The sequence below is a fragment of the Balaenoptera ricei genome, chromosome 4, assembly GCF_028023285.1.
Source record: "Balaenoptera ricei isolate mBalRic1 chromosome 4, mBalRic1.hap2, whole genome shotgun sequence".
Classification (NCBI taxonomy): Eukaryota; Metazoa; Chordata; class Mammalia; order Artiodactyla; family Balaenopteridae; genus Balaenoptera; species Balaenoptera ricei.
The window spans coordinates 150215299-150229103 of record NC_082642.1 but is presented as its reverse complement, the minus strand read 5'-3'; the positions used below and the strand labels follow the sequence as shown (position 1 = coordinate 150229103).

The 13805-nt window shown below is 36.2% G+C and overlaps 1 protein-coding gene across 5 annotated transcripts in view; it reads left to right on the top strand.

Moving 5' to 3' along the window:
* The window catches only part of CRYZL1 (crystallin zeta like 1), a 32972-nt gene that overhangs the window by 6718 nt on the left and 12449 nt on the right, over positions 1-13805 (top strand). For all 5 annotated transcript variants that reach the window (XM_059921475.1, XM_059921477.1, XM_059921476.1 and 2 more), the window contains 5 exons: positions 1979-2050; positions 3702-3779; positions 6060-6132; positions 9192-9236; positions 10470-10538. In XM_059921475.1, the coding sequence (XP_059777458.1) occupies positions 1979-2050; positions 3702-3779; positions 6060-6132; positions 9192-9236; positions 10470-10538 (337 nt within the window). The remainder of the gene's footprint in view (positions 1-1978; positions 2051-3701; positions 3780-6059; positions 6133-9191; positions 9237-10469; positions 10539-13805) is intronic.

Below are 13805 nucleotides of genomic sequence, written 5' to 3'. Positions count from 1 at the left end.
AGGGAATGCGTAGCTGCTGTTCTGTGCTTAGGTTCTTCCCCTCTCCCCTACCACCCCAACAAACACATTGATGTATGTACGTGCACACGCACCCACCCCAGAGGGCTTCTCTAACCAGAGGGCTAGACTTAATTTAATCTTCCTACCTGGCTCTTCTTTTCTTTATATACTTTGTTGATAGATGCTACATACATAATTTCTATAAATGTCTGGAATGTGTACTCATTTCTCTTAGTTCCAGCATTTGATTATTACCTTCTAGAAAGTAGCAACCATTACTGAACTGCTCAGTAAAAATCCACTATACAGATCCATTAGATCCACTAAGATTCTGCTTGCAGGGCCGGCTTCATGAGCACGGGACCTGTGCAGTCACGCTGGACCTCACACTCACAAGGGACTCAGGCTTGGTTTAAATGCTTGGCTGTCACCATCTTGAAATTTTAATAATTTCTGGACAAGTTTCCCCACATTTTCATTTTTCAGTGAGCCTTACAAGTTGGGTTGCTAGTTCTGTCAACAAGCACTTAATTATCAATCCTAAACTAAAGGAGATAGGATTCTAGTTTTAAGTGATACATCTAACGTTAGCAGCTCAATAGAAAACCATTAAATATAATGGTTAAGAGAAATGACTTTGGAGTTGGTAACACCTGATTTGTCTCAGCTCTAGCCCAGGGGGTGCTATGAGACCCTAGGTATGTGCCTTAGCCTCTAAGTCTCAGTTTGCTCATCCATAAAATAAATTCAATAATACTGTACTACTTTCACCAAAAAATATGTACAAGAATGTTCTTAGCAGGATAATTTGTAAAAGCCTTAACTGGATACAGTCAAATGTCTATCTTTAGTGGAATGGATAATAATAATTTATTCATACAATGGAATACCATATAACAATGAGAATGAATGAAATAATACAACTACAGGCAACAGCATGAGTGAAATTCATAACACTGAGAGAAAGAAACTAAACATAAAGGAGCATGATTTCATATATAAAGTAAAAAACAGACAAAACTCACCTGCTCTTAAAACTCGGATATTGAGTGTCCTTAGGAGGGGAAGGTAGTGACTAGAAGGGGAACGAGGGAGCTTCTGGAGTTCTAGAGATGTATTTCCTGCTATGACATGGCCACATTCACTTTGTAAAATTCAGCAAGCTATACACTTAGGATCTGTGAACTTTTCTATGTACATTTTTTTTAGTTAATTTTTTTTGGGTAAGTTTTCCTTTGCTTGTTTGTTTGGGTTTTTGGCTGTACCACGCAGCATGTGGGATCTTAGTTCCCCGACCAGGGATCAAACCTGCACCCCCTGCATTGGAAGCATGGAGTCTTAACCACTGGACCGCCAGGGAAGTCCTTCTATGTGTATTTTATACAGTACTTCTATAAAATTTACATTTAAAAAATAGTCTTGTCATGCAATTACTATGAAAATTAAAGAAACAGCTGTGAATCCTTAGAGATGCTTCAAGAAGTCTGCAGAATACAGGTTTAAATACTTCCATTAAATGGCTTATAAACTGATACAGAGGAATTAGGGGTACAATTTCAATGTGTCTTCATTGTCCACTTTTTCCTTTTTTAATGGTCTATTTTAAGACTTTGAAAGCCCTTTCAATGACACCTTTGGTTATGAAAATTGAGCCCTCTGGCCTGCATAAGGTTTTTTAAATTTTTTCAAGTACATCTCAGAATTTTTATTGAACAGTAAAATGAAGTTAAGCACATGCTCACCTTTGTGTGAAAGGTTGAACTATAAGCCCATTCTCAAATGTGTACCAGAGATTGTTGCATATTATCTTGTTTAATTGCTTTCAAGAACTATTACCTGAATTCGTTTGAAGACAACACTTAGAGTTGTCATTTTATCCTTTGCCAGCACTATTTTTCAATTTTTACTTTCATTTGATCTGGAAGACGTTTTGTTGATTAGTTTATTTCATGTATATTTTTTCTTTTTTTGTTTTTAGGTGACTATGAAAGGCTTATATTTTCAACAGAGTTCTACAAGTGAAGAAATAACATTTGTGTTCCAAGAAAGGGTAAGAAAAATTGTTTAATCATTAAATGAAACAAGATAGTGTATTTTCCATATGTGACAGACCCAGTTTTAAATGGCCTGTTACAAATTATTTTGAGTTGAACTAAATGAGTGAAAATTACTTAAGTGAAACCCTATAAATTACTTTAATCTTATGTGAAAACAGTGGTCCATATTGTGGTATAACTATATTTTTTAAAAGAGTTGCTACAAAGGAGTTTTTAGTTCCTCAGGGTGGTGGCATAAAAGATACTAGGAAAACAGAACAACTTCAGTAGTCTTATGTGTTGCAAAATTAACCCAATTTATTCTGAATACCACAGTAAAGTGAGTTTTCAGATTGTAGGCATATTTCAGAAAATACTTTCTCTCATATTGGGAAATGAAAGAGGTGGAAAAGCATTGTTTTTCACACTAACTTCTGAGCTGTGCGAAGTTACCTCATTCACTAAGCCTTAAATGGTTTCCAGTTTTTTACCACTTTAAGCACAGATAGTAGAATTTTCATACATTGGTGATTGATTGAAAGGTTTGTGGCAGGCCAGAGTCATTATCCCACTGTAAATTTAGGGACGAAAACTAAGTGCTATATGTATTTCATAGTGCCTGTATATTTCATAGTAGTAATAAGAATTTCCGGTTCATGAACACAATCCAGTTTTTCTGTGTTATCTTTCTACAGCTCCAAAATCATTTAAGTTAGGAGTCTAAACCTCAGACAGCTTGGCTTCTACCATTGGGTCAGGATGAAAGGTCTAAGAGTTTTGATTGGCTCTCAGGAGCAGTCATCATCAGGTTCACACAATCATGAGTAAAATCCACAAATTCATCGATATTGTTGAATATATTCGTGTTATCACCAAATATTATCAAATCTGAGTTTTAAAAAGGGATATCCCAGAATATTGTGTTCATATCAAATTAAACGCAGTGATCCCTTTGATAGAACACAGGAGGCACTGTGCAAGTAGCTGTTCTAGCCAACTTTTGATCTAATATTGGGGCATATCAGGGGTTGAAGAAAGCATTTTAATTATTGGTGTCATTGGTGGATGACATTGAGTACCTGAGTCTGAAATATCTTTGCCTTTGAAGTTATATCTAGCTGTGAAATATGAGGAATAATTAAGTTCCATTAAGTTTGTATTTTGACCCCAGAGTGCCATGGGGCATGCTGAAATGTCCAAGACAGATGTTAAATAAAGCAGAGATTAACAAATGACACTAACAAACTTTATTTATAGCATTAAGAAAATTCCATAATCATTACGGTGTATATATTATGTTATGTGTTTAAGGCTATCCCTGCATGAAGGTTTGATGCTTTGAGATTATTTAAATTAAAATGAGGTACAGTATTTGTTGCTCTACTTCATTATCCTGTGTTCATTGCCTACGCATATATCCGTGTCAGTATCTTAAGTACCTTTTCAAAATATGTACCCTAACTAAGGCTTTTTAAAATTTTTACCCCCAAATTCCCTATATTCTTTTGTATTATATACTATAGGATAATTGCTTGTACCTTTTTCAGTTAAGTAAGGTGTAAGATTTGGAGTCTGTTTGATTTTGTTCAATTATGTGTGAAAATTTTTGCGACATGAAAGCATATTCTAAAAGGAATGTGTAATTGTTTTATTATTTGATTCTAGGAAAATCTTCCTGTTACAGAGGATAACTATGTGAAGCTTCAAGTTAAAGCTTGTGCTCTGAGCCAGATAAATACAAAGGTATAAATACAAAGGTATTGGTGCTTTTATTTTGGCCAAAAGTCAAATGAGAGTTTCACAATATATTTAGCGTACAAAAATTATAGTAATAACAACTGACTTCTGAGTACGAAGAAATTATCATTCTTAGAAGAATAGAACAGCTAGGAAAAAGATTAAATGTTCATTTGTATATTTCTATATTAAGGTAAATTATTAGCCTAATTGAAGTCATGCATTTCATATTATTATATGAAAATATTTTATAAACTCCTTTACATTGTGAAAAGCTGAGAATTTATAATTACTAAGGCCTATAATCAAGGAAGAAGTGACTGTTTAAATATAGTAAAAATAGAAACTAGAAACCTAAAATTAATTTATTAAGTCTCTAGTCTGTAGATGTTTCTAGTCAATGTCTTGATAGGGTTCATATTCTTCTTGTCATTTCTCTTTGTCTCTCTCTCTCATACACCACCTCACACCACCCCACAGTAATCTTCCATTATTGACCACGAAGTACATGGAAAGTCTTCAAATGGTAAATAAATGAAGTATGGTTAAATGTGCCATGATAAATAGAGCAGGCCCATTTACTCAGTTTTATAAAGATGAATACTATAGTTTTATTGGACCCTTAACTTACTGGCTTATAATGTCAGCATAATTTCTAGGGATCTAAAAGTTTTCTTCAATAAAGTCACATTTAGGGAAACTACAGAACAAAGGTATAGGCTTCCACTAGGCGATTCTGTAACATGAGTATGACTTGAGAAGTGAATTAGTGAGATGCCCTGAAGTCATTTCACTGAGAATAATCTACTGTTCCTTATCTGCAGAGTTCTGTGTTCAGCCCTTCCAAGATGTTCTTTTTAAAACTACAAAAAATCCATTCAAATGCCAGTCTAGGAAATTATCTCCATGTCTAACAGAAAGAAATGGTAAATTACAGTGAAATCAGTTTGATTTTACAACAACTATTAATCATAATGATTAGAAAACTGTAGAAATATGAGAAGATGCTTATGGTAAGTGAAGGAGAACAGGGTGCAATTGCCATAACCATGATTTTAGCTCTGCATAAAAAATAAATACTGTAAAACACCGAATGTTTCTGTAAGAATGTTATGTGAACATCTTAGAAAAAAGGTAAAGTTCCACATTGAGAAAGAGACTTTTCTGGCAATGAAGTATGTATAGGAGATCAAAGAATTGAAAAATAAGGGAAATATACAAGAAAATTATTTCAATTTCTTTTTACTTACTGTTCCTAAAATACTAACATATCTACAAATAATGTTCAGCATCTCTAGTATTATTATAAAAGTATAGTAACTTCTATACTTTTAGAAAAGTATAAAAGCTTAAACTACAGGCTTATCTATGTACACTCTGTCACTTTAAAAATGAAGTGCTGAATGTGGTCAGAATCTAACAACATAATAATCTCTCAAAAATAAATAATTTGGACTTCCCTGGTGGTCAGTGGTTAAGAATCCTCCCGCCAGTGCAGGGGACATGGGTTCGATCCCTGGTCCCGGAAGATCCCACATGCCGCGGAGCAACTAAGCCCGTGCGCCACAACTACTGAGCCTGTGCTCTAGAGCCCGTGAACCACAACTACTGAGCCTGCCTACCACAGCTACTGAAGCCTGTGCGCCTAGAGCCCATGCTCCGCAACAAGAGAAGCCGCCGCAATGAGAAGCCCGAGCACCGCAATGAAGAGTAGCCCCCACTCGCCACAACTAGAGAAAGCCTGTGCACAGCAACGAAGACCCAACACAGCCCAAAATAAATAAATAAACAAATGAAAAATAAATAAATAAATAAATAATTTATCCTTTAAAAGAAGAAACTCCAGCCTGAGATTATGTGGCAGTTTCCCTGTGTATATCCATCACTACTTCTCACCTACTCCCTAACCCAAAGCTTGTGAGAAACAATCAAACCCACCCCACCCAAATGAGGTGACTGGTACAAAGTGTTTAGCCAACTGAAAATTGTTCTGGCTATAATTTCCCTTCATATTTGGCAGAATAAAGATGTTAAAGTATGTTGATGGTGATTTGAATGGTAATACTCATACCTAAGCCCTACATGTCCACTAATTCCTCAGCAAACTTGGTTTCCTACTCTATAGAGGAACCTGTTTTGTGAAGTTACTTGCTTTTTGTCTTGACGCCAAAAATGGAGTCATATTTGCTTTTTATGTGGTTTGGTTTTTGCTCTTGCTTTCCTCATGTATGAAAAGAGGTTCGGATTTATTCTTGACAATAAATTCAAGCCTTTGTCATTATTTAGCTTCTAGCAGAAATGAAGATGGAGAAGGATTTCTTTCCTGTTGGGAGAGAAGTTGCTGGAATTGTGTTAGATGGTAAGTTTACAGATATAAGTATCTCTTTTCCTTTTCTAAGGTAAAAGAAATTAAATGGTAGCTAATTGGTTTACTGACACATAAAATTATACACACTTCTTCAAATACAAAAGTTAATTATGCAGAAGTGTTTTCCCTTTTTTTAATTAAAAAGAAAACTAGAACTAAATTGGTATTTTATAATTGAAGAGCTTATTACAGTTTAGTAAATATTTAGAGATTATGTATTTAAATCCATGAGTAATCACATTGAATAGAATGACCAGTATTGTCCTTTTTATGGTGTTTGCAGACCAGCTAAATTACTTGTGTAAGTTGGCTTTGGGCCAAAATTTATATAATGGTCAGTAACTACATTCACATTAAATTTTTAAAGTATGCCTAAAATGGAGTATTTAAAAGGTAAACAGTTTGCTCATCTGAAATTGGTTCTGGGGAGAAATAACCAGTAACATTTTATGATTGCCTTAAATAAAGAAAAATTTTAGTAAATAATGGTCTTAACATGTAGAACAGTAAGCCTAAGTACTTGAAATAATTTGTTTCTGAATAAACGTAGTGTTCATATTTTCTGCTAATAGTTCATGATCAATCATTTTATGGTTGCTCTTCTTGCATATGTGAGTGGATGAATGAGCATTATCATGTGGGTTAGACTATTTGAATTTCACCTGTAAATTTAATCTATAATACATCTGATACTCTTAATGTAATCTTCTAACATAACTAAATCATAATTTTATTCCCTCTCCTTTCTTCTGCTTGGATTGTACGAAAATAAAAATAAGAATTATAATAGCCAGAAGATGATGAATCAATTATTCATTCATTCATTCATTCATTTTTTTTATTCATCATTTCATGAGCACTTGCAAAGTGCTTGGAATGTGAAGATAAATAAGACAAAGTCCCTGCCCTCCAAGAGTTCACAATCTAGGGGAGAGGCAAACAAACATGTATAGGCAAATTCATTCTGAAAGCTCCAAGGAGAGGTGCCTAACCAGCCAGCAGAAACAGGAAAGGCTTCTTGGAGTAAGTTAGCCAGACAGTAAGGGGTGGGCAGGAGGAGAATTCTTCTCCAAGAATCACACTCAGCAGAGAAGATAGCATGAGCAAAGATGCGGAAGCAGGTAATAATGTGATGTATGTAAGAATTATGGAGTTCGGTGTTACTAGAGCAAAATTAAGTTCTGGGCATGAGTCATAGGCAAGGTACTTGACAGAAAAAAACCACTGTGTCAAGAAAATTCTCCTTCAGAGATCATAGAATAAAAGATATTGAACAGAATCTTTTCATGATGATAGGAACACTGATTCCTTCCTCCCCAAAAAATGAGACAAGAGGGTAGGCAAGGGCCAGACCCATGATGAGCCTCCTATCTCAGATTGGGTTGTAGAGAGAGTATTAGAGTGGCCATAAGAAGGGTGGATTTGAAGCAAAGCAGGCTGTAGGCAAGACTACTGTTTGGGTAGTAGACCAACAGGCAAGAAACGGCATGGGGCTTCCCTGGTGGCGCAGTGGTTAAGAATCCGCCTGCCAATGCAGAGGACACAGGTTCGAGCCCTGGTCTGGGAAGATCCCACATGTCACGGAACAACTGAGCCCGTGAGCCACAGCTACTGAGCCTCCGCTCTAGAGCCCGCATGCCACAACTACTGAGCCCACGTGCCACAAATACTGAAGCCCGCGCGTCTAGAGCCCATGCTCCGCAACAAGAGAAGCCATCGCAATGAGAAGCCCGCGCACCGCAACGAATAGTGGTCCCCGCTCCCCACAACTAGAGAAAGCCTGTGCGCAGCAACGAAGACCAGTGCAGCCAAAAATAAATAATTAATTTAAAGAAAAAATGACAAAGTCCATAACCTAGGCAGTGGCGGCAGAGGTAGTGAATGTATTCAAGAAATACTGAGAAAGTAAAGCCAGCAGAACTTAATAATTGACTGGAACAGGGAAATTAAAAACAGGTAAAAGCAGGAAATGACTTACAAGATTCTGGTTACATTCGAAAGTTGTCAACTTATAGGTTGTGTTTGAAACTATAGAAGGGTGATGAGTTCATCCAGGGAGAGAGTCAAAATGAAGGAGACAGACAGCATGGAACCTTTGGCAATGCCACTGTTTGAAGGACAATTAAGAGGAGTACGAAGGAAGCCAAGAAAAAAGGATCAGGGTGATTTCAGGTAGACAAGAATCCTCAGCAGGAGGGAAAAAGAAAAGTACAGAAGCCAAAAATATTGGGGGATAACGGTACAGAAGAGATCCAAAGAAGCAGCAAACTGGGGCCCTTTTGCAGACAGAGCCAGCCTGAGGCGCCACTTCCAGATTTCAGGCTCTACCTTACTTCACTGCTGCACCTCAGTTTCCTTGTCTGTTAAATAGGAGTAATAATAGGTACTTAATGGGTATGCCATGAAGATTAAATGTGATAACACGCTAAAATTCTGGGCACAAGTAGGCATTCAATGAGGTTTGGGTTTTTTCCTCCCATTTCCTTTTGTAACTATTTGAACAAAAATATTCTAAAGAATTGACTGATGGTGGAGGACTTTTCTCTACACACAAAGAGAAAATGTAACTATCACTTCTGTATAGTCCCCAAAATTTCTTGGCACCATTCTGAACTTATTTCCATAATCGCAAATCAAAGTAGCTCATATGTGACTCTAACCAGAATTCCCATTGTGTGTCAGAGATTTTACAACTCAAACAATGACAGATTGGACTAGCCTCAGGAGGGGTGGAACCCAGTATATCCAGTATAATCATCATAAGAGCTGTGGAGTGGATTATTTTCCTTTATTCCTTCATCCTTAGCTGAACGGAGAGACATCCTGCTCTACGGTGTCAACAACCACATGGCCCAGATATTGTAGAGAATCCAGATTTGACATGTTCTGTCCTACTGTCCTTACAGACTATCAAAATGTCCTAGAAGTTCTTGACTTTTTCTCTGAGTTAGTGACTTTTTATTAATCCATGGCTTTTAAAATTTATTTTAATCGTTCAGTTATATTTAATAACCTCAAAATAATGATTATTAATTTTCTCCACTCTTTAGTTGGAAGCAAGGTATCATTCTTTCAACCAGGTGATGAAGTAGCTGGTAAGTTATAGGTCCTAGTCCTATTTCAAGTCCTCTGTCTTACTGTTGTTTCTTTTTTTTTTTTTTCTATACAATTGCTGATGCTTAGTGTGACCTTGCTTCATATACAAGTACTTACCTAAGTTTTGGAATTTACTCTCAAATATCCATTGATGAAGAGAATTGGGATTTTGATCGCAATAGCAGAACATTTAAAACTTTTCAATATCTGGCTGTAGATATGATAGAAAGATGACCATAGTTGTTGCTGTCCTTGGTGCAGCCCTTCACTGACAGGACCCTGGTCTATAGTTAGACTGAAGACTCCAGAGAAAAGAAAAGTCACAATCCATCTGCTTGAAGACTACTGACTGACTTGGCTTTATAGAAGCTCTTCTCTCCACATCCGACTTGAATTGTATAGAGCTGCTCCCTTACTACCCTTGTAAAACTAAAAATTTACTGGAGACATTTAATTTATTGGTTTTTTTTTTAATCCATAGTTAATACCATTTTGCAAAAATATATATTTATACTTGTGTCCTAGACATTCACACAAACAAATATAAAGTATGCATTTAGTAGTAGTCTTTGAAATTGCCATTTCTCTGTAGAAAATCTTCATAGGAAAATAATCATATAGACTTAGAAAATGTATAGCTTTACAGCATGCTTGAAGCTGTTAAAAATAAATTTATAGGAAAGTTTTCATCAGCTTTTAACACAATTGCCTTTGACTTGGGTATTTTCTTTGAGAATTTATTATTTCTGTCTTATCTTTATTATCTGCCCAAGAAGTCAGTGACATTGTATTATTCAAGATCCTTTTTGTAAGAGACCAAAAATAAAATCAGAGTAGCTCAGGGGAAAATGGGATTTTATTGGAAGCATACCTCACTATCCTATAGAACCAAACTCTGGGAAGGGAGCCGTGAATCAGGGACAATTTTAATGATGAGCACAGATGCCCCCAGGACTCTGACTTTGTTCTGTACATCAGCCATCGTCTTTATCATCACTCAGAGGTGAAAGAAGAGGAAGAAAAAGAAAGGTAGTACAGGTATTATAGTGTTCGTATCAGAAAATAAACTACTTCCCTTCCTTATTTCTGAAATCTCTCCCTTCTCCACACTATTACTGGAACCTTCCTCAAAATTCCACTGAGGAAAATTTAGACTAATGCTTACTGGCATCTCATTAGGGGTGAATTCATTTTTGGTTTGTGTCCCTTAAGTTTCTCGTTTTAATTTTCAGGAATTTTACCCCTGGATTCTGAAGACCCTGGACTTTGTGAAGCTGTTCGAGTACATGAGCATTACTTGGGTATGTGGTAGTCCAGTGTTTTGGAACTCACGTAAGCCTTATTTCACAGACGTATGTGGTTTTTAGTAACAGTATGATTTATTTGCATCTGCTGTGAGTGTACCTAGGAAATAACTATCGGGTGGTTATATGACTACTTCTAGCTTATATTTTGTATCCATAAAATTCATTTTCAAACTAAACAGTATTTAGACCTTTAAGTTTCCCTTACACTGCTCACGGTAAGAGGTTTGAAAAGCCATTTCTCCCTTGGCTCTGAAATTATATCACTAACCAGAATTTTTTGCTTCTTATTCTTGGTTATTAATTGAAATTTTTAAATGTATAAAATCTAGACAATACATGTCTAGATGTCAGGAAAGACTCAAAAACACTTATTCTTGTTTCTGTTGCTAATATCTTTTGACCAGTATTCAATGTAACTTAAATGTTAATTTAAAAATTTTCTTACAGTAATTTACTTCTTAAATATTTAAATTTAAATGAATAAATGTATAAACACAGACACTCTTCATGAAACTATAGTGAAAAGATGCTGCATCTCCTTAGTAATCAGGGGAAAGCAAATTAAAAGCACTTAGAGATACCGTTATGCATCCATGAGACTGACAGTTATAAAGTTTGACCATCCCAAGTGTTGGCAAGGATGTGGAGCAGTAGAACCTTTTATGCACTGGGAGTGTAAATTAGTACAAATGCATTAGAAAATAACTTAGCATGAGCTAATAAAGGTAATGATGTATTAACACCTCAGACCTAGTAATTCCACTGGTACTTTCATATACCAGAGAAGCTTGATGTGTACCAGTAGAACATGCACAAGAGTTCATAGTAGCATGGTTTGTAATTGTGGAATAAAAAGAGAAACAGCCCAGATGTTCATCATGGGAAAATGGATAACTAAAGATATTTCTAATTAACTCATCAGTGAAAATGAATAAATAACAGTCAAACATATCAAGATGGTTGAACCTCACAAACTGTGCTGAGTGAAAAAAGCAAGCAAATTGCAGAAGGATACGAACAGTGTGATTCCATTTTATTTCTATGAAGTTCAAAAACATACAAAGTTTAATTACGCATGTGTTATTTAAGGATATAAGAAACAGGTAGGGATGAAAAGTCATGTGGAAGTTACCTTTGTGGGCAAGGAAAGAGGATGTGATCAGAGTAGATCCACGGGACTACAGTGGTACTGCCAGTTGGCTATTCCTTATGCTGGGATTCATGTTATTCTTCATATCTTATCTATAGGTCATCATACATTCTTTTGTGTTCTTGAAATATTTTATTAAAATTTTTCCTAAGTTCTTTCTTGAATGATATAAATGCTAATCAGACCATGTGGGCCAATTTGGATTTTGGACTATTAAAAATAGTAAATTTGTACATTTGAGTCTATATAGTAACTTGAACTAGGCTAGGAAATCTTTGGCATTTCATTTTTGAAATTATAAATTGTTAAGTAATTTATATTTAAATTAATGACATTTACTATGTCTAAAATTTCCAAGTTAATACCTTCTTGTTTATTAAAAATTAATTTTTTTATTAAATTTTATTCATTCATTTATTTATTTATTTATTGGGTGCATTGGGTCTTCATTGCTGCGCGCAGGCTTTCTCTATTTGGGGCGAGCGGAGGCTACTCTTCGTTGCGGTGCGCAGGCTTCTCATTGCGGTGGCTTCTCTTGTTGCAGAGCACGGGCTCTAGGCACACAGGCTTCAGTAGTTGTGGCGTGCAGGCTCAGTAGTTGTGGCTCGCGGGCTTTAGAGCGCAGGCTCAGTAGTTGTGGCGCACGGGCTTAGTTGCTCCGCGGCATGTGGGATCTTCCCGGACCAGGGCTCGAACCCACGTCCCCTTCATTGGCAGGTGGATTCCTAACCACTGCGCAACCAGGGAAGTCCCTTAAAAATTAACTTTAAAAGACAGTTTTCCAGAAATCTGAGGCCTGTGCTTATTTATATATATATTAAGCCTACATATGGAGCCAACTATGTATCTTCCTTTGAAAGATAAAACTCACTTCCAAGTACCATGCAGTGCAAATCTCTGATCCATGACTATTTTGATATAATGCAGTTTGAAAATTGAGGACGGCTGCTGTCTCTTTTATGGGAAACTCTACTATTTTTAATCCCAGAATTTCCTTGGGCCCTTTTTTTTAAAAAAAAATATTTATTTATTTATTTATTTTTGGCTGCATCAGGTCTTAGTTGTGGCTCGTGGGATCTTTTGTTGCGTTGCGCGGACTCCTCTCTAGTTGTGGAATGTGGGCTTCTCTCTAGTTGTGGCATGCGGGCTCAGTTGTTGCAGTATTTGGGCTTAGTTGCCCCGTGGCATGTGGGATCTTAGTTCCCTGACCGGGGATTGAACCTGCGTCCCCTGCATTGGAAGGCAGATTCTTAACCAGTGGACCACCAGGGAAGTCCCCCTTGGGCCCTTATTGTCCCTGTTCTTTTGAGAACCTTATAAATATGGAGTCAACTAAAACCTTTAGTTTGGATTCCTAGGCTTAAGTTTTGACAAAGTAAACTAAATTGTTATAGAAAGTTAACTCTTGAAAAAACAAACCAAGAAAAAAAAAAGATCCATTTCTTTAAGCATTGCTGAACACTGGAGGATTATAAGATGGACCAGAAGAAGAACAGCAAACTGGAACATCAAAATTTTCTAGCTATAAAGCTTAATCTAAGACAAGAGAACCACACAAATGACCTTTTATTTTCCTACAAATCAGGAGGATTATAGTCCCCAAATCCACCAACATATACAGAGGAAGCAATTCTATTGATAGATATTCCTTGAGAAGGGAAACACAACAGAATGTTTCTTTAAAAGAAGTACTTTAAGAATGACCACTAACACCTGAAACATTGTAAATCAACTAGGTCAAATTAAAAAAAAAGAAGAATGACCACTAACTGCGTGACCTTTAGTCAAGACCCGGGCACACTTTACTTTGTTTATAAACAAGGATGCCAAACTAGATAACCTCTAATCTCTGCTGTAGCTCTAACATTCTATGAAAGAGAAAATAATTTCAGTATGTTCCCTGAAGATTTGCAGGGAGAAATAATTTAGTTCACCACGACTATTTTAGTTCCTATTAATTATTTGATGATTTTTTTAAATAAAAGCTCACAACTCAGTCACCTTCTAGTAAGTCAGCTCTTTTACCAAACCAAAGAACCAGTCTCCAAACAACTCCCAAAAGATGTCTTATTAATCTTGTTTCAGAATATTGAGGACAAAGGTAAAAAGTT